At 49.0% G+C, this 22,227-nt stretch overlaps 1 protein-coding gene across 5 annotated transcripts in view; it reads right to left on the reverse strand.

The window, feature by feature from the left end:
• Window positions 1-15,877, reverse strand: part of AP1B1 (adaptor related protein complex 1 subunit beta 1) — a 34,035-nt gene extending 18,158 nt beyond the window's left edge. For 2 of the 5 annotated variants that reach the window (XM_087880462.1, XM_060685171.2), the window contains exons 1-9: window positions 15,832-15,877; window positions 10,261-10,324; window positions 9,718-9,823; window positions 8,261-8,396; window positions 6,439-6,684; window positions 4,965-5,155; window positions 3,521-3,742; window positions 2,739-2,859; window positions 1,208-1,303 (exon numbers count right to left, since the gene is read on the reverse strand). In XM_087880462.1, the coding sequence (XP_087736588.1) occupies window positions 1,208-1,303; window positions 2,739-2,859; window positions 3,521-3,742; window positions 4,965-5,155; window positions 6,439-6,684; window positions 8,261-8,396; window positions 9,718-9,823; window positions 10,261-10,297 (1,155 nt within the window). In that variant the 5' untranslated portion in view covers window positions 10,298-10,324; window positions 15,832-15,877. Of the gene's footprint in view, window positions 1-1,207; window positions 1,304-2,738; window positions 2,860-3,520; window positions 3,743-4,964; window positions 5,156-6,438; window positions 6,685-8,260; window positions 8,397-9,717; window positions 9,824-10,260; window positions 10,325-12,088; window positions 12,410-15,831 lie in introns of those variants that run through there. The other 3 variants (XM_087880463.1, XM_087880461.1, XM_087880464.1) reach the window with 2 other exon arrangements.
• Window positions 15,878-22,227: the final 6,350 nt, after the last annotated feature.

The raw sequence follows: 22,227 nt of genomic DNA on the forward strand, positions 1-22,227 counted from the left end.
ATCCTGCAGCGAGAACTTTGCTGGGGATATGGGGTTTTGCGGTATCAGGAGTCAATACTGTTCTGATGGGGTTAATTTCTGTATACTTCCCAGAGTCACTGCTATGAGATGAGTGGCTCTATAATTGGAAGGGAGGGAGGGAAGTTGGGGAGGAAAAGGAGGAAGGGAAGAAAGAAAGGAAGGAGATGGGGAGGGGGGGAGAGAGAGATTGGGGGGAGGCAGAAAAGAGGAAAGAAAGAGGGAGGAGAAGGAGAAGGAAGGAGATGTTGACCTGGGCAGAGAAGGAAGGAAAGAGAGAGAGAGAGACAGGGGAAGAACAGGAGAAGGAAAAGGGGAAGATCAGGGGGAAGGGGAGAGAGAAGGAGGAGGAGAAAGAGAAAGACTAGGACAAGGAGAAGGGGAAGAGGAGGAGGAGGAGAAAGGGAAGGAGAAGGGGAAGAAAAGGGGAAGAGAAGGAGGAGGAGGAGAAAGAGAAAGACAACGACAAGGAGAAGGGGAAGAGAAGGAGGAGGAGAAAGGGAAGGAGAAGGGGAAGAGAAGGAGAAGGGGAAGAGAAGGAGGAGGAGGAGGAGGAGGGAAAGAGAAGGAGGAGGAGAAAGGGAAGGAGAAGGGGAAGAGAAGGAGAAGGGGAAGAGAAGGAGGAGAAAGAGAAAGACAAGGACAAGGGGAAAAGAAGGAGGAGGAGAAAGGGAAGGAGAAGGGGAAGAGAAGGAGAAGGAGGAGGAGAAGGGGAAGAGAAGGAGGAGAAAAAGGGAAGGAGAAGGGGAAGAGAAGGAGGAAGGGAAGGAGAAGGGGAAGAGAAGGAGGAGGAGAAGGGGAAAGGAAAAGGAAAAGGAAAAGGAAAAGGAAAAGGAAAAGGAAAAGGAAAGAACCTGGATTCAGGAAGCCAAAGATTTTTTTAAAGAAACGGGAGTAGCATCCTCCTCTTTATAACTCCTTTATAACTCCTTCTCTTCTACCACTGATGACGTTACCTTGTTGGGTCATGAAACGTTTGCAAGAAAACAAACAAGCTCAGAGGGCACCAAACAACCAACAATCCTCCTCCTCCTCCTCCTCCTCTCCCCAAAGCCCCCCTCCCTTCTAGCACTGTTGACATTACCTAGTTTGGGTCACGACACATCTGCAAGAAAAGAAACCGAGCTCGGAAACCCCCTCAATGAGGATTCATTATTCAGAGGCCTGTCCTTTCTCGCCAAGGTCTCACCTCAACCTTAATGGCGCATCGGCCGATGGCCCGGACAGCTTTCCTCACAAAATCCACATCCACTTCGGTTGCGTATTCCTTTAACTCGGCGAGCACCTGCGAAGGAACGGGGGGGGTGGGGGGAATAAGATCGGACAAGTTAGCGGGAACGCAGCCACTGCTCTCTCCAAGAGGGAATGTGGGAATTTCAGGGGAAGGAAGCAAAAAAAAAAAAAAAAAACCCTCCACCCACCCCCATCCTTTTGGGAAACAGAAGGAGGTGCCAGCATGTGGGGGCGAGTTCCAGATTTGCAAAATAAATCCAATAAAACAAAAGTTCTGAGAAATGCTGGGCGAGACAGCAAAACATTGCAAAAAGCTTTTGTTCCGAATCTGATTTCTGATTTTAATAAGAAGGAATATTTTTTCCTGATGGGAGGGAGCCAGGGATAGATAAAAAGTACCGTATTTTTCGGACTATAAGATGCACTTTTTTTGTCTCCTGAAAGGGGGTGAAAATATCTGGGCGTCTTAAAGACCGAATATTGCCAAAGCCCTGCCCACTCGCTGGCTGTTTTTTGGCCTCTACACAGCATGTTTTTTCCAAAAAAAAAAAAAGGGCCAAAAAAAAAGCCTTGAAAATGGACTGAAAAAAGCCTCGAAAACAGGCCAAAAAAAGCCTCAAAAACAGGCTGAAAAAAGGCTGGGAAAGGCCTGAAAAAAGCCTTGAGAACAGGCCGAAAAAAGCCTCGAAAACAGGCCGAAAAAGCCTTGTAAACGGGCTGAAAAAAGTCTCAAAAACAGGCTGAAAAAAAGCCTCGAAAATGGGTCGAAAAAAGCCTCGAAAATGGGCTGAAAAAAGCCTCAAAAACAGGCCGAAAAAAAGGTGGGAAAGGCCCGAAAAGGGCTGAAAATGGGGCCCATGGAGGCCAAAACCTTTCCACCCCCCTTCTAAATTTAGGTGCGTCTTATAGTCTGAAAAATACGGTAAATAAGTCCTTGATTTACCACTAAAAGAGGAGCCCCAAATTTCTGCTGCTAAACGAGACAGCCGCTAAGTGAGTTTTGACCCCATGTTTACGACCTTCCTTGCCACCGTTAAGCGAAGCGTCGCGCTTGTTAAGTTTAGCCAACATGGATTGCTAAGAGAATCCGGCTTCCTCGTGGACTTTGCCTGTCAGTCAGAAGGTCGCAAAAAGGGGATCATGTGACCTCGGGACGCTATGACCGTCATAAATATGAGTCAGCGGACAATTTTGACCACGAGGATGCTACGACCGTCATAAAATTTTTTTTTTAAAAAAAGTCGTAAGTCACTTTTTTTAGTGCTGTTCGGTCACTAAATGGAAGGTTGTAAGCCGGCTGTAAGCCGAGCACTGCCTATATGGAAGGCCCAGTGTGTTAGTGGGCTGTTTCACGAAAGGCCTCCAAATTTGGGGTTTCTTTCTCAAAACTCTGGACATTCTCAAACATCCGGCTCGACCCTTGATGGCTCTGAAGAGCACCAAGGCACGCAGGTAGGCAGGCAGAAGTTTCACTCTAAGAACTTTACCTGTGCGATGTTGGCCTGGGAGGCCAGGCGGATCATAATGTCCAGCTTCTCCAGCTTGACGTAAATCGGGTCGTTGTACTTCACAAAGAAAACTTTCATCTCGTGCTTGAGAATTTCAGGCCTGGAGAAGAGAAAAGAAATAAGGAAATATAATGAAATGTTGACAGCCATGTTTTTCTATCCAGGTAAGTCCTCGACTTACAACCCTTCATTTAGCGACCGTCCAAAGTTACAAACGGCACTGGGAAAAAAAAGTGACCTAGGCCCGTTTTTCACGCTGACGACCGTCGCCGCGTCTCCATGGTCACGTGAGCAAAATTCAGAGGCTTGGCAACTGGCATGGACTTATGACCGTTGCAGCGCTGTCTGGAGACGTCTCCGTGGTCATGTGGCCGGCATGACTCAACGCCAAAGGCGCACAGAACGCTCTTCCCTTCCCACCAAAGGGGGTCCCTATTTTTCTACTTGCATTTTTTTTACGTGCTTTCGAACTGCTAGGTTGGCAGAAGCTGGGACAAGAAACGGGAGCTCACCCCGTTTACGCGGCACTCGGGATTCAAACCGCTGAACTGCCGACCTTTCGATCGACAAGCTCAGCGTCTTAGCCGCTGAGCCACTGCGTCCCTGCTTTGCCTACAACTTATAATTTTGATTTTCAACAAAACAGTCCCTAAAACGTAATCAGTTGGATAACCAATCTCGGGGTGCAAATTCAGCTTAGTCTAGTGCTCGGAATGCTCGTCCCTTTTCCACCTCTCGCCAGGTGTGCGAGACAAACTGACCTTTTTTGCACAATTAAATTGATGTTCCGGAGGGCCACGTATTGCAGTTCCGGTTCGGCGGACAGCAGAGTGACCAGAGGGGGCGCCAGCTTCTTTAGCAAAGTCCCGTAATAATCGAGATCTTTTGAAAGCATCTCCGTGAACTTCATCAACACCTTCACGGCGGAAAGGACCACGGCGGAGTTGGCGTGCGACAGCCGGGGCGTCACCCGCTCGCAGATGCTGAAAAAAAGGAAGGAAGGGTCAGGGGTCTCTTGCGACTCAGCGCACGAATCTCAGTTCTGGCTTTGCTATGCTGTAATCCACTTGACTTTTAGGAAACGATACCTTTCTCGACAAATGGAGTCCAGGATCCTACTTACTTGATGGATCAAATTGAGACAGAGCTGACATCTAACTCTCCTGCCTCCCAAGTTCCCCGCTCCAACAACCCATTGGAAAATAGGTAACAGGGGGAGGGGGGTTCAAAAGAGGCCGGTGTGAAGCAGCTTTCCCAAAAGTGGGTGGAGCAACACCAAAGAGTAGGCGGGGCCAAGGCCCAATCTAAAGTTGATCTCACACACAATTACACTGATTACTTCTTGTACAGCTAGCTCCTCCTCTAGCCCTCTCCTCCGTTGCCAAGCACAACCATACAGTGATTTAAAAAAGTATGAATTTTAAAAGCTCCAACTCGGCACGCAAAACAAGGGATAGGCCAGTGATGGCTAACCTTTTTGCCATCGTGTGCCAGGAACGGGGGAAGGGGCGCGCGCATGTGCCCACACCCATAATTCTATGTGCCCCGCCCCCACGGACGTGATCCCCCCACCGCTCCCAGCACGCAATGGCCCAGTAGGCCCGTTTTTCTCTCACCTGACTCCAGAGCCTTTCTAGGAGTCTGGGGAGGGCGAAAATGGCCTTCCCCCCCCACCCGAAGGTCCTCCGGAGGCCAAAAATGGCCCGGTTGGCAAATGGGACATTTTCAGCCTCCGGAGGACCTCCCGGGGGGGGGGGAGAGGCTGTTTTCGCCCCCCCCCAGATTCCTAGAGAGGCTCTGGAGGCCGAGGACAGCAGAAAATGGGCCTTCCGGTCCCACCGGAAGTTGGCAAATGAGCCATTTCTGGCCTCTAGAGGACCTCCGGGGGAGTGGGGAAGGCTGTTTTTGCCCTTCCCAGACTCTTAGAAAGGTTCTGGAGGCAGGTGAAAGAGAAAAAAGGGCCTTCCCCACCACCACCCCAAGGCCCTCCGGAGGCAGGAAACCGCCTGTTTCCCTACTTCTGGAGGGCCCAGAAGGCCCGAAAATCAGCTGGCTGGCATGCATGCTGAGCTCACATGGCCACTGATATGGCTACGCGTGCCACTTGTGGCACACGTGCTGTAGGTTTGCTATCATGGGGATAGGCAGGTTGTTTCTTTCTACGTAGTGCACTCGAGCCAAGTGAGCCAAGCCGCAGCTCATTACCTCTGAGCTTCACGATCATCTTTGGGCATATAGTTAGCCAGGCAGTCCAAGATGAAGATCTGCCCCCATTCGGTGCATTCGTTCAGAGCGGTCAGCAGTTTGTTGATGGATTGCGGGTTCAAGTCGAGCAGGTTGCTGCTGGGATGGGACTCGGCTATCTCTGAAAGGGCCGCAACCGCATTCGCAACCACCTAAATAAAGGAGAACAACCTTGAACGCGGAACCCCGTTCTTGCAAACGACACTCCCTCGCGTGCAGAGGTGGTATTCGCTTACCTTCGTTACTGGTTCGCAAATGTGAGCACATGGGACACCTCTACGCACGCAGAGCCTTCCGCACATGCACAGAGTGTCAAAAACGGGATGCAATGACGTCCGGGCAGGTGGCGGAATCTCCCGCAGCTGCCGCTACCAGTTCGCCCAAACCCATGGCTACCGGTTCACCCAAATCCACTGCTACCGGTTCGCCTGAACCCACGGCTACCGGTTCACCCGAACCCACTGCTACCGGTTCGCCCGAACCCGCCGCTACTGATTCACCCGAACCCACTGCTACCGGTTTGCCCGAACCCACCGCTACTGATTCGCCCGAACCCACTGCGCAGAGGGCAAAAACCAGGTTACTTCCTGGTTAAAACCAGGAAGTAATGACGACCGGGCAGGTGGGTGGAGCTTCGCGCAGCCATCGCTACCGGTTCTTCAAACCACCTGCCGCCATCGCTACCGGTTCAGCTGAACCGGTCTGAACCAGTAGCTTTTCACCCCTGCTGTAAATGCAAGGGGGGGGGGGAAGAGAGGGACATCAACTTTGCAAGTCTGAAAGAACATCTCTTCCCCCTCCCCTTGTCTTTATGGTCAGAGAAACTAGGGAGGGTCCCTTTGGCAATGTTTGCCATGCTCCAGTTCCTGCTGAAGGCTCATCTGCCTCTTATCTGATTATTCCCTAATCTGTGTCTCCTCCACTCTTCTCCTCCCTTTCCCTCCTCCTTTCCTCTCTTCCTCCTCTCCCTCTCTCTTGATCCCCTCCTCTCCTTCTCCTCTTTCTTTCCCCTCCCTTCTCCCCTCGTCCTCTCCTCTCCTTCCCTCCTCTCCCTCGCTTGATCTCCTCCTCCCCTCCCCTTTCCTCTCCCTCTCTTGTCCTCTCCCCTCTGCTCCCTCCTCCCTCTCTCATCTCCTCCTCTCTTTTCTCTTCCCTCCCGTCCTCTCCTCTCCTTCTCGCTTGATCTCCTCTTGCCCTCCCCTTTCCTCTCTCTCTCTCCTCTTGTCCCCTCCCCTCTGCTCCCTCCTCCCCCTCTCTCCATCGCCTCCTCCCCTCCCCTCCCTTCATCTCCTCTCCCTCTCCTCCTGCCCTCCCAGTTTCTTCTCCCAAGGACATTCTTACCACCTATTACAGTACAGGCACCCAGCCAAAGATTTTAGTACCTTAATGAAAAGATTATCCCAACTCCCCTGCAAAAAAAAAAAGAGGTAATCACCATTGGGTTGGAGTCTGAAATGAGATCTTTCAGAGTATCCAGGAATCCTTGGTCCTCCACCAGCTGGGCATTGATGTCGTGCAGCTTCGCCACGCAGACAGCGGCTGTCTTGCGCACGTACGGGTCCTCGTCCTTCAGGCATTTCCGTAACGGCTCGCAAAGGTACTCGGTGATCTTGTCGACTCGGATGCAGCCCATCGTGCGGACGGCCAGGGCTCGGATGAGGGGGTTTGGATCTTCGCAGTCCTAGTGGAAAATGAAGGAAACTGTACGGGTGACCTGCCAGTTTCAGGAGGTTGTTTTGCCAGCAATGAGATTCTTCATTTGGAGTGAAACAACTCCCTCCTAGCGCAATCCAAGGAGAGCTGCTAGACAGAAAATCTGCCCTAATGTATTAGGGCAGGGGTCTCCAAACTTGGCAACTTTAAGACTTGTGGGCTTCAAACTCCCAGCCATGCTGTAAGAATTGAAGTTCCACGACTAAATTGCCAAATTGCTAAGTCACTGTAAATCAAGTCGTCCTTGATTTACACAAACAGTCGCTTAGAAACTGGTGGAAGTTTTGGCAGGCCCCACCCCCCCACCTCAAAAGATATTTATGACCCAGTCTGCTTCTCCTCCAGTCACCTGACCGTATTTTGGGCATCGGGCAACCTGCCCAAATTTATAGTCGTTGGTAGCCAAATGTGGGGAAGGTGACTGTGATTTAGGACGTTCTTGTTGAAATCCAGCATTTAATTCTGGCAAAAAAAAAAAAATCCCTTTTGCAGTTACCGCCACTGAGCCAAGTTTCACCTAATCTGCACCTACACCTTTGATGAGGTACAAGTACAGAACTCATTGGTAGCCTCATGTTGCAACGAAGAAGGGCACACATTCAATTTTGCTACTGCTAAGTTTGTTGGACGAACAGGCACAAAAACAGCCAGCTACTAAAATTGTTGGATGAGCAGACACAAAAACAGCCAGCTACTAAAATTGTTGGATGAGCAGACACAAAAACAGCCAGCTACTAAAATTGTTGGATGAGCAGACACAAAAACAGCCAGCTACTAAAATTGTTGGACGAGCAGGGACAAAAACAGCCAGCTACCAAGATTGTTGGACTAACAGGCACAAAAACAGCCAGCTACTAAAATTGTTGGACGAGCAGGGACAAAAACAGCCAGCTACCAAGATTGTTGGACGAGCAGGGACAAAAACAGCCAGCTACCAAGATTGTTGGATGAGCAGGGACAAAAACAGCCAGTGAAATGGGCCTCTTGTCAGTCAACAGGAGTGCTGATTTACACCAGCCTCTCAAGTACTAGTAGATAAGTTAGATTCAGATTCAGAGAGTTGGAAGGGACCTTGGAGGTCATCTAGTCCAACCTCCCGCCCAGGCAGGAGACCCTACACCATTTCTGACAGAGGGCAGTCCGGTCTCTTCTTGAAAGCCTCCAGTGATGAAGCTCCCACAACTTCTGAAGGCAACTTCTGTTCCGTGGATTGATTGTTCTCACTGTCAGGAAATTCCTCCTTATTTCCAGGTTGAATCTCTCTCCTTGATCAGTTTCCATCCATTATTCCTTGTCTGGCCTTCAGGTGCTTTAGAGAATAGCTTGTCCCCCTCCTCTCTGTGGCAGCCCCTCCAATATTGGAAGATGCTATCCTGTCTCCCCTGGTCCTTCTCTTCACTAGACTAGCCATGCCCGGTTCCTGCAACCGTTCATTGTATGTTTTAGCCTCCGGTCCCCTCATCATCCCGATTGCTCTTCTCTGCACTCTTTCTTGCCTGGCTTCTCTCCGGCACCGCTCACCCAAAAGGCACAGCCGCACTCACCTTAACGAAGGTGTTGACTGCCATGATGGCCATGTCCGGCTGACTCTTGGCGTAGTTCATCAGATACAGGTAAACCAGCTTCTTCAGCTCTAGGTTGTCCGTCTGCATGCAGTTCACCACGTCGGGGAAAAGAGCGCTGGGGGGAGAAACGGAAGGTGGCTTGAAGGATCGTTCTCGTCTCCGAGAAACCCACACGGGTATGTCCTCGACTTATGACGGCAACTGAGCCCAACGTTTCCCGCTGCTAAGCAGGACCAGGGTTTCTCTGCCAATATGGACATTGAGAATCCGTGATAGGGAGAGGTTCATCTGCTCCTCACCCGCTTCCGTGCCTCCATTTCAGAAAAAAAAATTAAATCCGGCTCAAAAAGCAAACCTTCGTCCTGATAAAATGAGCTCCTGGTGTGCCGGAATTAAATATATAAAGAGCCAGTTTTTGTTTGGTGATTAAGGCAGCAAACTAGAAGCCAGGAGATGGTGAGTTCTAGCCTGGTTTTAGGCATGAAAAGGGGCTGGGTGACTTTGGGCCAATCACCAGGAGACGGTGAGTTCTAGTCCTGCCTGAGGCACACTAGCCAGATGGGTGTCTTTGAGCCAATCACTAGGAGACGGTGAGTTCTAGTCCTGCCTGAAGCATGGAAGTGGCTGGGTGATTTTGGGCCAATCACCAGGAGACGGTGAGTTCTAGTCCTGTCTGAGGCATAAAACCCAGCTGGGCGACTTTGGGCCAATCACCAGGAGACGGTGAGTTCTAGTCCTACCTGAGACATGAAAGTGGCTGGGTGACTTTGGGCCAATCACCAGGAGACGGTGAGTTCTAGTCCTACCTGAGACATGAAAGTGGCTGGGTGACTTTGGGCCAATCACCAGGAGACGGTGAGTTCTAGTCCTGCCTGAGGCATGAAAGTGGCTGGGTGACTTTGGGCCAATCACCAGGAGACGGTGAGTTCTAGTCCTGCCTGAAGCATGGAAGTGACTGGGTGACTTTGGGCCAATCACCAGGAGACGGTGAGTTCTAGTCCTGCCTGAGGCATAAAACACAGATGGGTGACTTTGGGCCAATCACCAGGAGACGGTGAGTTCTAGTCCTGCCTGAGGCATGAAAGTGGCTGGGTGACTTTGGGCCAATCACCAGGAGACGGTGAGTTCTAGTCCTGCCTGAGGCATGAAAGTGGCTGGGTGACTTTGGGCCAATCACCAGGAGACGGTGAGTTCTAGTCCTGCCTAAGGCATAAAACCCAGCTGGGTGACTTTGGCCCAATCCCTCTCTCAATCCCTATCCACCTCACAGGGTTGTTGTGATGGGGAAAACAGGAAGAAAGAAGGACTATTGCGTGTCGGCCGCCTTGAGTTATTTATGAAAATAATAATGGCGGAATATAAATAAATAAAATGACCCGACGGACGGACGGACAGAACCCAGCTGGGCGCTGACGTCTTCCAGGCACACAGCCTACCTGACATCCTTCCCGACGGTCATGGACGCAATCACCTTCTTCACAGCTTCCTTCTTCTTCTCTTTCTTGTCACTGTTCAGTTCGGCCTTCAGTTCAAATATTTCCCCTGGAAAAGAATTTGGTCCTCGGCTTATAACGACCGCAATAGAGCGCAACATTTATCGACCGACCATCTCGGGTCGAAGCCAAACCATCAAAATAGAATCGATGTCCGTGAATCACGGCGGTCACGATTCGTTTCCAAGACCCGTTTTTTAAAAGGTAAGTTTTTGGCCAAGTTATACGACCTTTCTCGCCGGTCGTTAAGTGGAATCGCCGCTGCTGGGGTTCGCCGGCGACGATTCCGTTTTTTTTTTAATTCCCTCGGCTTCCAAAACGAGACGATCGGCAAATAAATTTAAGGCGTAAAAATAAAATAACTCCACGTGCCAAAGGCAACCCCTCGCCCCGTTTCACCCTGAGCTTGGGTCTTCCTGTGAATTCGAACTCGGGTCTACCTGGAGAACCACAAGCCAAGCCAGCCAGCCCCAGGTGCCCCGTTACCTTTTTTGGTGGTGGTGAAATACTTGGAGTCAGACATCTTGACGGCTGGTTGGTTTGGTCACCTCTGGAAAAAGAAAAGTAGGGATCGTAAGAGAGAGATTTAGGATGGAAAAAGAGGCCACGGGGTTTAAAACAATGGGTGATTCTCCAGGATTAGCAGGTCGAGAAAAGGGCTGATTTACTTGTTCAGGGAGGGAGGGAGGGAAGGAAGGAAGGAAGGAGAAAATAGGATGAATGGGAGGAAGGGAGGAAGGAGAAGAGGGAGGGAAGGAAAGATAAAATAGGATGAATGGGAGGGATGAAGGAAGGAAGGAGGAAATAGGATGAATGGGAGGGATGAAGGAAAGAAGGAGAAAATAAGATTAATGGGAGGGGGGGAGGGAAGGAAGGAAGGAGAAAATAGGATGAGTGGGAGGAAGGGAGGAAGGAGAAGAGGGAGGGAAGGAAAGATAAAATAGGATGAATGGGAGGGAGGAAGGAAGGAAAGGAGAAAATAAGATTAATGGGAGAGAGGGAGGGGGAAGGAAGGAAGGAGAAAATAGGAGGAATGAGAGGGAGGAAGGAAGGAAAAAATAGATGGTATGGGAGGGATGAAGGAAAGGAGGAAAAACTAAGATTAATGGGAGAGAGGGAGAGGGAAGGAAGGAGAAAATAGGAGGAATGGGAGGGAGGAAGGAAGGAAGGAAAAAATAGATGGTATGGGAGGGATGAAGGAAAGGAGGAAAAACTAAGATTAATGGGAGAGAGGGAGACGGAAGGAAGGAAGGAGAAAATAGGATGAATGGGAGGGAGGAAGGAAGGAAGGAGAAAATAAGATTAATGGGAGAGAGGGAGAGGGAAGGAAGGAGAAAATAGGAGGAATGGGAGGGAGGAAGGAAGGAAGGAGAAAATAAGATGAATGGGAGAGAGGGAGGGGGAAGGAAGGAGAAAATAGGAGGGAGGGAAGGAAGGAAGGAGAAAATAGGAGGAATGGGAGGGAGGAAGGAAGGAAGGAGAAAATAAGATTAATGGGAGAGAGGGAGGGGGAAGGAAGGAAGGAGAAAATAAGATGAATGGGAGAGAGGGAGGGGGAAGGAAGGAGAAAATAGGAGGGAGGGAAGGAAGGAAGGAGAAAATAGGAGGAATGGGAGGGAGGAAGGAGAAAATAAGATTAATGGGAGAGGGGGAGGGGGAAGGAAGGAGAAAATAGGAGGAATGGTAGGGAAGAAAGGAAAGGAATGGAGAAAGGGAAGGGGAGGGAAGGGAAGGGAAGGGAAGGAAGAAGGGGAGGGAAGGGAAGGGAAGGGAAGGGAAGGGAAGGGAAGGGAAAAGGAAAGGAAAGGAAAGGAAAGGAAAAAGGAGAGGAGAGGAGAGGAGAGGAGAGGAGAGGAGAGGGGAGGAATAAAAGAGAAGGGAAGGGAAGGGAAGGGAAGGGAAGGGAAAAGGAAAGGAAAGGAAAGGAAAGGAAAAAGGAGAGGAGAGGAGAGGAGAGGAGAGGAGAGGAGAGGAGAGGAGAGAAGAGGGGAGGAATAAAAGAGAAGGGAAGGGAAGGGAAGGGAAGGGAAGGGAAAAGGAAAGGAAAGGAAAGGAAAGGAAAGGAAAGGAAAGGAAAGGAAAGGAAAAAGGAGAGGAGAGGAGAGGAGAGGGGAGGAATAAAAGAGAAGGGAAGGGAAGGGAAGGGAAGGGAAAAGGAAAGGAAAGGAAAGGAAAGGAAAGGAAAGGAAAGGAAAGGAAAAGAAAGGAAAGGAAAGGGGAGGGAAGGGAAGGGAAGGAAAAGGAAAGGAAAGGAAAGGAAAGGAAAAAGGGGAGGAGAAGACAGGCTGAGGGGAAGGGGGAAGAGAGGGAAAACCTGCATCTGATAGGTCTTCTCTGGAACTTTCCGGCAAGCTTTCTGCTTCAGTGCCCTCCGGAAAAAAACGCTCTGGGCAGGCAGGCCTAAGACTTAATCTGGTTAGCAGCAGCGGCCTTACCGGAGGGCGTGGAATGAAATCTCCCAGAAGGTTAAACTGGATAGAACAACGGGAGTCCCGGTTCTTCTTATTATCGTGGTTACGGTTGTTGTTTTCCTCTGTCGCAACAACAGACCCACAAAACAGCTCCGGCAAAGTAGCTCAGAGAAAACGACAGACGGACACACACCCCCCCAAGTAAACCCCCCCACCCCCCCCCCTTCTTCCCCAAACAGGAAGTCGGCTTGTAGGATCCGCGTCGTAATCCGGCACAGGTTTCATCCCTTCTCACTTGGCACCGATGGGTCACCGGAGAAATACCAAAATATTTCTCCCGGCACCGGATCCCCGAAATGTCTTTTTCTACCCCAAGATCAGGACGCGGCCCGTTTCCAAGATTTCCGTCCCTAAGCGAGACGGTTGTGAACGGAGGGTTTTTGGGCCCCGTTTTACCAGCTTCGCCGTTCAGCGAATCGCTGCGGGGGATAAATTAAGTCACCCGGTTGTTAAGTGAAATCTGGCTTTCCCCCCTCCCCCCCCACAACCCCATTGACTTGGGATTGCCAGAAGGTCGCAAAAGGGGATCCCAGTGACTGTCATAAGTATGAGACGGTGGCCGAATTTTGATCATGGGGATGCCGCCACAGTCGTTAAGTTGTGAAAAAACGTAGCGTAAGTTAGTTAAACTTAGTTAAAAAGTGAGCTTAGCCCTAAATTCACTTTTTTTTTTCAGGGCCGTTGTAACTTCGGTCGCTAAACGGGACGGTCGGAAGTTGAGGATTGCCTGCACACCCTTCCTTCGGGGACCCATCGATGGCTTTAGCTAGCATCCCTCTCTTCCTTACGCACATTTTACGCCGTTCACACAATAGTTTGGGCACACCCAACGAAGTCAAATGCCCCCCCAAAATAGTCTCTCTCTTTCTCTCTCTTTGCAGCTAGGAAGCCAATAATTTCTCAAAAAAGAATGAGAATAACAAGAGTTGGAAGGGACCTTGGAAGTCATCTAGTCCAACCCCCTGCCCAGGCAGGAAGGAGAATCAGCTCCAACTTCACAAGAAGGCAACGCTACCCAAGAAGGGAAAGAAATGCACTCTGCATATGCTCAGGGACCCTCTTTGAAGCTTTTAATCCACAATACAATTCTAGCACTTTGAAACAGGTGACTGGATTAACTTTTTTAAAAAATGCACGGCATCCTAAAGCCCCAGCCGAGGGATCGAGTTCGCACGACGCAGCAGGCCCAAATAAACGCAGGGAGTCCTCGACTTCCGACCGCAACCGAGCCCGAAAATGCCTGCCGTGAAAGCGAGACCCCGGTTCACCGGTGAGTTTTGCCTCCTTTTTTTTTTTTTAACCTTCCTCGTCACCCTCCGTTAAAAGCGAATCCCAAGGCGGCTGTTAAACGAGTCCGCCGGTTGTTAAGCGCATCGGGCTTTCCCCTTTGGAGGCCGCCAAAGGGGATCGATCGTCGCGTGGACCCCGCAACGAGTCCGTCGCCGATTTGGATCACGCGACGGTGGGGGGCGGGCAGGGAGGCGGCCAGGAATGCTACAGCGGTCGTCAATGTGAAAAAAACGCCTTTTTATAACTTTGGTCACTAAGCGAAGCGTCGTTAAGCCGAGGACTAGCTGCAAAGCCATAAATACAATACACAACCCCCCCCTCACCCCCACTTCATTCTTTCCAGAGCGACACAAAACAAGGTTGGATTATGTAAGGCTACAGATGTTTTCCAGCGGTTGGGGAGGGGGAGAGGGGGAGAGTCAGGATAATAACAGCTTCCCCTTCCTTCTCCGCCCCCTCCCCATAATTTTGAGGCCCTTCCTTCCTTCCTTGGGAAGGTTTTACAGTGCAACGGAGGGGGACGGACGGACATTAAGCAGGGAAGTGGGGTGGGGGGGCTCCTAAACTTCCCCAGGCCTTCCAGCAGCCCCCCTCCCCAAAAACAGATATTCCCATCCACTGGTCCTCCCCCAAAAAATGAAAGACAGGTTGCAATGATGGGGGGGGGGCTTCTCTCTCCTTGGAAAGGCTGATAGGTGTGTGTTTGGGGGGGCTTCTGCCCCCCCAAATAAACAGGCATGGGACAGCCAAATAAAGGAGGAAGGGTCCTATAACAGCCCCCCCTCCCCAGCCATACAAATGGGGTCCCCTATGGAACCCCCCCATAACAGACCAGGAGGTGGGGTGCCTCTGGTTTCCCCCCACCCCCTGGGAGAAACCCCCTCCTTCTACTGAGGCAGGTGCAATCTCCCCCTCTTCCCCCCCCCAAAAAAGCAGAGGGGGGGTCGGTTTTTTTTAATTCCCCCCCCTCTGCCCCAAAACAGACCCAAGGACATTTTGGGGAGGGGGGTCCCCCTAAGCCAGGCAGGAGCCCCCCCACTCCCCAAATAAGCAACTTGCTCTGCAGCTTGTGCCCCCCTCTCCCACTTCTTCCCCCCCTAAAATAGAGGGGGTCGTTTTTCCTTGATCCCCCCACCCCAAGGACATTTTGGGGAGGGGGTCCCCCTAAACCAGGCAGGAGCCCCCCCAATCCCCAAATAAGCAACTTGCTCTGCAGCTCAAGCCCCCTCCCTCTCCCACTTCTTCCCCCCAAAATAGAGGGGGTCATTTTTCCTTGATCCCCCCAAGGACATTTTGGGGATGGGGTCCCCCTAAGCCAGGCAAGAGCCCCCCCCTCCCCAAATAAGCAACTTGCTCTGCAGCTCCAGCCCCCTCCCTCTCCCACTTCTTTCCCCCCAAAATAGAGGGGGTCGTTTTTCCTTGATCCCCCCACCCCAAGGACATTTTGGGGAGGGGGTCCCCCTAAGCCAGGCAGGAGCCCCCCCACTCCCCAAATAAGCAACTTGCTCTGCAGCTCGAGCCCCCCCTCTCCCACTTCTTCCCCCCCAAAATAGAGGGGGTTGGTTTTCCTTGATCCCCCCAAGGACATTTTGGGGAGGGGGTCCCCCTAAGCCAGGCAGAAGCCCCTCCCCCACTCCCCAAATAAGCAACTTGCTCTGCAGCTCCAGCCCCCTCCCTCTCCCACTTCTTCCCTGCCCCCCCAAAAAATAGAGGGGGGTCGTTTTCCTTGATTCCCCCCCTTCCCCAAAACAGACCCAAGGACATTTTGGGGAGGGGGTCCCCCTAAGCCAGGCAGGAGCCCCACTCCCCAAATAAGCAATTTGCTCTGCAGCTCGAGCTCCCTCCCTCTCCCACTTCTTCCCCCCCCAAATAGAGGGGGTCGTTTTTCCTTGATCCCCTCACCCCAAGGACATTTTGGGGAGGGGGTCCCCCTAAGCCAAGCAGGAGCCCCCCCCACTCCCCAAATAAGCAACCTGCTCTGCAGCTCGAGCCCCCTCCCTCTCCCACTTCTTCCCCCCAAAATAGAGAGGGTCATTTTTCCTTGATCCCCCCAAAGACATTTTGGGGATGGGGTCCCCCTAAACCAGGCAGGAGCCCCACTCCCCAAATAAGCAACTTGCTCTGCAGCTCGAGTCCCCCCTCTCCCACTTCTTCCCCCCCACCCACCCCCCAAAAAAATAGAGGGACGGGAGGGGGGAGTTTTTTCTCCCGCCCCCCCACCCTCCAGGCGCCCCTAAGGGCAGCTGATCAGGTCCTGGCAAGCGAGGTTCCCCAACCTGGCGCCCCCCGTACGTACCTCCGCGGCGCTCCGTTTGGCTTCGGCCCCGACGGAAGTCTCGGGATCGCGCGGACGCCACGCAAGCGCGCTCCCGGGGCGGGCACCGAGGAGGAGGAGGAGACCGGAAGGCCGCGGGAGCGCGCGCGCGCGAGAGAGAGAGCCGCGGGAGCGTGCAAAAAAGACTGAATTGCAACCTGGGCGCCCGCGGGCGCCGCGTTGCAAATCAAAGCCGGGGCTCCGTTCTCAGCCCTTCGCGGGGTCCTTTTGGCTTGCAAACCCCTCCCGGCTAGTCTCTGCTGCCCCCCCCACCGGCTGCAAGGCGGGGACTACAACTCCCAGCATGCTTTGCCCGGAAGGCGGGGGAGGGAGAGGAAAATGTTGGGAGGGGCGAATGAGCCTCCATCTCCAACCTGGCGCCCCTTGCAAAAAAAAAAAGACGCCGGTTCCCCTTTGCAAAGAGCTGCGAAGCGTGTTTTAATTTTTTTTTTTTAATTTGATTTATATGCCGCCCTTCTCCGGAGACTCAGGGCGGCTTACAGTGCGTTAAGCAATAGCCTTCATCCTTTTTGTATATTTATACAAAGTCAGTTTATTGCCCCCATAATCTGGGTCCTTTTTAATTTTTAAATGTTTTTATAATGGTTTTTTTTTTTTTTAAAAAAATGCATTGTAAGCCGCCCTGAGTCTCCGGAGAAGGGCGGCATATAAATTGAATTAATAAAGAATAATAAATTTATTAAATTTATTTTAAAAATTATCAATTTATTAAATTTATTTTTAAAAAAAACAGAGCCTGAGTGGCGCAGCAGACTAATGCTACTGTTAAAAGGTAGTATTTAGCTGCCAGCTGCCTGCAATGACTGCGAGTTCGAATCTCGCCAGGGTCAAGGTTGACTCAGCCTTCCATCCTTTCTAAGGTAGGTGAAATGAGGACCCGGATTGTGGGGGCAATAAGCTGACTTTGTATATAATATACAAAAGGATGAAGGCTATTGCTTAGCGCATTGTAAGCCGCCCTGAGTCTCCGGAGAAGGGCGGCATATAAATCAAAATCAAAATCAAAATCAAAATAAATAAAATTAAAAATAAAATAAAATAAAAATAAAGCTGCGGCATGGCGAAAACAATACAACCCCCCCCCCACCCCCCAACAAAGGAGTGGAGGGTCTGCAATTGAGCAAGCAAGCCCCCCTATATTGGAGAGGGGGGGGGCAACCCAAGAGACATGGTGGTTAGCGGAGCGTGGTTTAATGCAGCCTCTTTAACAGTAACAAGGAGTTGGAGTTGGGATCTTGGAGGTCATCTAGTCCATCCCCCCTGCTCGCGCAGGAGACCTGGACTAGGGATTTGAACCGCCGAACTGCCGACCTTTCTTGATCCACAAGCTCAGTGTCTTAGCCCCCTGAGCCCACCTTGGCCATGCATTCTCTAATCAGATACTGATACTCTATCAGTATCTATCAAATACTGATATTTGAGAAATATCAGTATTTCTCAAACCTTAGCCCCTTGAAAGGTGGGTGGACTCCAACTCCCAGAATTCCCCAGCCAGCATGTGGTTGTTGACTCAGGAATTCTGGGAGTTGGAAGTCCATGCTGTTTAAAGCCTGCTGGCTGGGGAATTCTGGGAGTTGAAGTCCACCCCCCTTTCGAGTGAATGTGATTGTAAATTTTAACTTATTGCGCGAACGTTGGTACCCAGACGACGCGCTGTTTAATGGAAGATGGATTATTTGTACTAAAATAATTTTTTTAAAATATATATATATATGTAGAAGAAGCGATAGACATCATGATCTCCGGAACGTTTAAAAGTTTAAAAAACAAATTATTTTTAAACTTTTAAACGTTCCGGAGATCGTGATGTCTATCGCTTCTTCTACAACTATACCTGAAACTCGCATCTTTAGGACAATTCTTAATATATATATATTCCTATATCTATCTATCTATCTATCTATCTATCTATCTATCTATCTATCTATCTATCTATATCTATATCTATCTATCTATCTATCTATCTATCTATCTATCTATCTATCTATATCTATATCTATATCTATATCTATCTATCTATCTATCTATCTATCTATCTATCTATCTATCTATCTATCTATATCTATATCTATATCTATATCTATCTATCTATCTATCTATCTATCTATTTATCTATCTATCTATCTATCTATCTTATCTATCTATAAAGTTGCTGAGGTTGACAAACCCTACCCTAAACCATAGTTAAGTGGTGGTGTAAATGCACAATTTCGTGGCGACAAAGGCAGGATCGCTTTAGATTTCTCTTAATAGTTTTATTAATTTATGACACGACATACAAAAAGAATACCAAAGCAAACATTAGGGAAATTAAGAAAGGAAAAAGAGAAGTGAATAGTGGGGGAAAGCAGCGGAAAAAGAAAGAAAGAAAAAAGAAAGGAAGGAAGGAAGGAAAAGGAAGGAAGGAAGGAGAGAAAGATGAAGGAAGGAAGGAAAAGAAAGGAAGGAAAAGAAGGAAGGAAGGAAGGAAAGAAAGAAAAAGGAAGGAAAGAAAAGAAGGAAAGAAAGAGAAAGAAAGAAAGATAGGAGAGAGAAAGAAAGAAAGAAACTGCACTTTTAAGCTCTCAAAACATTTTTATTTCAGCAGGCTGGCCTGGCCTAACTCCCCCTTTTAAATTTTTTAAATCGTTTAAATCTGTTTTACAAATTGGGTGTTTTTAAATTTGTTTTCGGCCAAAATATTTTAATTTAATTTTAATGGACTTTTAATGTTTGTATTATCTGTATTTTATCTTGGCTGATCACCGCCCTGAGTCCCCCCACCCCCTGAGAGTAGGGCGGTATAGAAATTTAAAAAAGTAAGTAAAGCAGGTAAGTAAGTAAGTAAAAAGTAAGTAAAAGTAATTAAGTAAGCAGGAAATGCAACCCTGGATCTGTGTTTTTTCCCCCCTCTCCTTTCTGCAACCCAGCAATGCTGACGGGGATTGCATGCCCTCCAAAAAAGAAAAGAGAAGTCAGCCAAACCACGATCGGTTTTTTTTTTTGCAGCTGCTTCCTCTGAACTCCCCTTGCTCGGAAGGGCCCCCCCGAAATCCAAATTTGCTGGTGCAGCTTTTCAAGGGTGACTTTGGGCAGCTCAGCCCCCCCCCCGCCTCTCCGTGGGTATCAACGATTTCAGGATGGCTGCCGAGGAAACCCCCCCTCCCCCAGAAGGAAACTTGCATTAATAATAATGATAATCATATTTTGGCCTGGGCAATTCACAGAATCTGCCTTTCCAGGAATCCTAACACGGCCTTGAGCAGAGAAAAGGAAATGAATTAAAAAAATAATAAAAATCTTGCTCTGCTTTTGCTGAGTAATTAACTCGGAAACTTCAATTCTAGGAAAAGAGGATGGAGGAATAAGTAGCTCGGGTTTTGAATTCGCCAAGACGTTTCTCCAACATGCGCAAAGGGGAAGGCAGCTTTTCCGGAAAGCGTTTTTATGCTTTTAAATAAATAATCGATATTGAAAAATGTTTTAAGATGGGTGGACTTCAACTCCCAGAATTCCCTAACCAGCATGCTGACTCAGGAATTCTGGGAGTTGAAGTCCAATGCTTCTTAAAGCCTGCTGGCTGGGGGATTCTGGGAGTTGAAGTCCAATGCTTCTTAAAGCCTGCTGGCTGGGGAATTCTGGGAGTTGAAGTCCACCCATTTTAAAAGTGCCCAAGGTTGAGAAAGATAATTATTCTAGATGAGTCTCTCTACAATACCCATCATCCACAGACAGTACGCCTGCAGCGTGAATGGAACGCAAATGGTTAAGAACTTTAAACCCACAGCAAGTGATCCGATTCGTATAACTATCCCCAATTTTAAGAGGGCATTAACCTTACCTTATTTTAACACACTGCCAACGGTTGTACATTGAAAAGGGAGGTTTAGGAAATTTTTCAAGAATTTGCCGTTGGGATGAAGGGCAAGGCCTGTATTATTATAGGGTTCATTCTGTAAAGATGCACAGTTATTTATTTTATTTATTTATTTTATATCCAGCCTTTATTATTTGTATAAATAACTCAAGATGACGAACGTACTTAATATTCCTTCCTCTTCTTGTTTTCTCCACAAAAACAACCCTGTGAGGTGGTTTGGGCTGAGAGAGAGAGGGACTGGCCCAAAGTCACCCAGTTGGCTTTTATGCCTAAGGCAGGACTAGAACTCCCAGTCTCCTGGTGATTGGCCCAAAGTCACCCAGTCGGCTTTCGTGCCTAAGGCAGGACTAGAACTCCCAGTCTCCTGGTGATTGGCCCAAAGTCACCCAGTCAGCTTTTGTGCCTAAGGCAGGACTAGAACTCCCAGTCTCCTGGTCATTGGCCCAAAGTCACCCAGCCAGCTTTCATACCCATAAGGCGATACTAGAACTCACCTTCTCCTGCATTCTAACCATATGCCTTAACTGCGAGATTGACATCCGTACTAACTAAATTTCCAGGTGGCACAGATTTTTTTTTAAATGTACAATTGCTAACTGCTTCTGTCAAAGCCAGATTTTCTTTTGCAAAATCTGCAAAATTATCAGTTACTCTGATCGTTTTATAGCCACCGTGGCTGTTTTGTTTCTATTCCGTTGCGTTATTTTATTTTCACCCATTTTATCTTACAATGTCCACTTTTTCACTTTTTCATGCTTTTACGATTTTTACTGGCCAGTAAGCGTTTGTACAGGATCGACTGGCTCCTTTTAAATCCCCAGGGAAGCCTTGTGCTAACCGTTTCTTTCAAGCGTAATGTGAACTTCATTTAAATCAAGCCAAAACCAGATTTATTTATTTATTCAATTCAATTTATATCCCGCCCTTCTCCAAGTGGACTCAGATTGCAGTTTTGCCTTGCTTTCACGATACGGGCATGTCGCTCAGGAAGAAAACTGAAAACGGCCAGGCAAAGCCACGATTTGGACGTCCTTCAGGAGTGATTTCTCCCACCTCACTTTGCTGGGGAATGAATTGCAAGCGTTCGATAAATCAATTCCAATTTTGCAGCATTGATGTCTTCATTCCCCTTTTTGGCTTAGCTGAGGAATCACTGCGGAACAGAGAAAGTTACATCCCAGGAAGCACACAACCCAAGAATAGAATAGAATTTTATTTTTATTTTTTTTATTGGCCAAGTGTGATTGGACACACAAGGAATTTGTCTTGGTGCATTCGCTCTCAGTGTACATAAAAATACATTCGTCAAGAATCGTAAGGTACAACACTTAATGATAGTCATAGGGTACAAATAAGCAATCAGGAAACAATATCAATATAAATTGTAAGGATACAAGCAACAAAATTACATACAGTCATAAGTGGAAGGAGATGGGTGGTGGGAACGATGAGAAGATTAGTAGTAGTGCAGACTTAGTGAATAGTTTGACAGTGTTGAGGGAATTATTTGTTTAGCAGAGGGATGGCGTTTGGGAAAAAACTGTCCTTGTGTCTAATTGTTCTGGTGTGCAATGCTCTATAGCGTCGTTTTGAGGGTAGGAGTTGAAAGAGTTTATGTCCAGGATGCGAGGGGTCTGTAGATATTTTCACAGCCCTCTTTTTGATTCGTACAGTATACAGGTCCTCCATGGAAGGCAGGTTGGTAGCCATTGTGTTTTTCTGCAGTTCTAATGATCCTCTGAAGTCCGTGTCTGTCTTGTTGGGTTGCGGAGCCAAAGACAGGTTGATGTTGTTAGTTGCGAAGTCGTGTCCAACCCATCGTGACCCCATGGACAACATTCCTCCAGGCCTTCCTGTCCTCTACCATCCTCTGGAGTCCATTGAGGCTCACGCCAACTGCTTCAGTGACTCCATCCAGCCACCTCGTTCTCTGCCGTCCCCTTCTTCTTCTTTTGCCCTCCGTCGTTCCCAGCATTAGGCTCTTCTCCAGGGAGTCCTTCCTTCTCATTAGGTGGCCAAAGGATTTGAGTTTCCTCTTCAGGATCTGGCCTTCTAAAGAGCAGTCAGGGTTGATCTCCTCCAGGACTGACTGGTTGGATCACTTTGCAGTCCAAGGGACTCGCAGGAGTCTTCTCCAGCACCAGAGCTCAAAGGCCTCCATTCTTTGGCGCTCAGCCTTCCTTATGGTCCAACTTTCACAGCCATCCATTGCAACTCGGAAAACCATCGCCTGGACTATACGCACTTTTGTTGGCAGGGTGATATCTCTGCTTTTTTAGTATGCTGTCTAGATTTGCCATGGCTTTCCTCCCCAGGAGCAAGTGTTTTTTTTAATTTCTTGGCTGCAGCCCCCATCTGCGGTGATCTTGGAGCCCAGGAAGATAAAATCTGTCACTCCCTCCATTTCTTCCCCATCTATTGAGCCCAAAATTCTCAACATCTCAGTATTGTATTTCCTTAGCCTAAGCTTTTAGGCTGTCTCCTCTCAGCTGGCTGCC

This window comes from Pantherophis guttatus, chromosome 17, assembly GCF_059756535.1.
Source record: "Pantherophis guttatus breed Tessera chromosome 17, ASM5975653v1, whole genome shotgun sequence".
Classification (NCBI taxonomy): Eukaryota; Metazoa; Chordata; class Lepidosauria; order Squamata; family Colubridae; genus Pantherophis; species Pantherophis guttatus.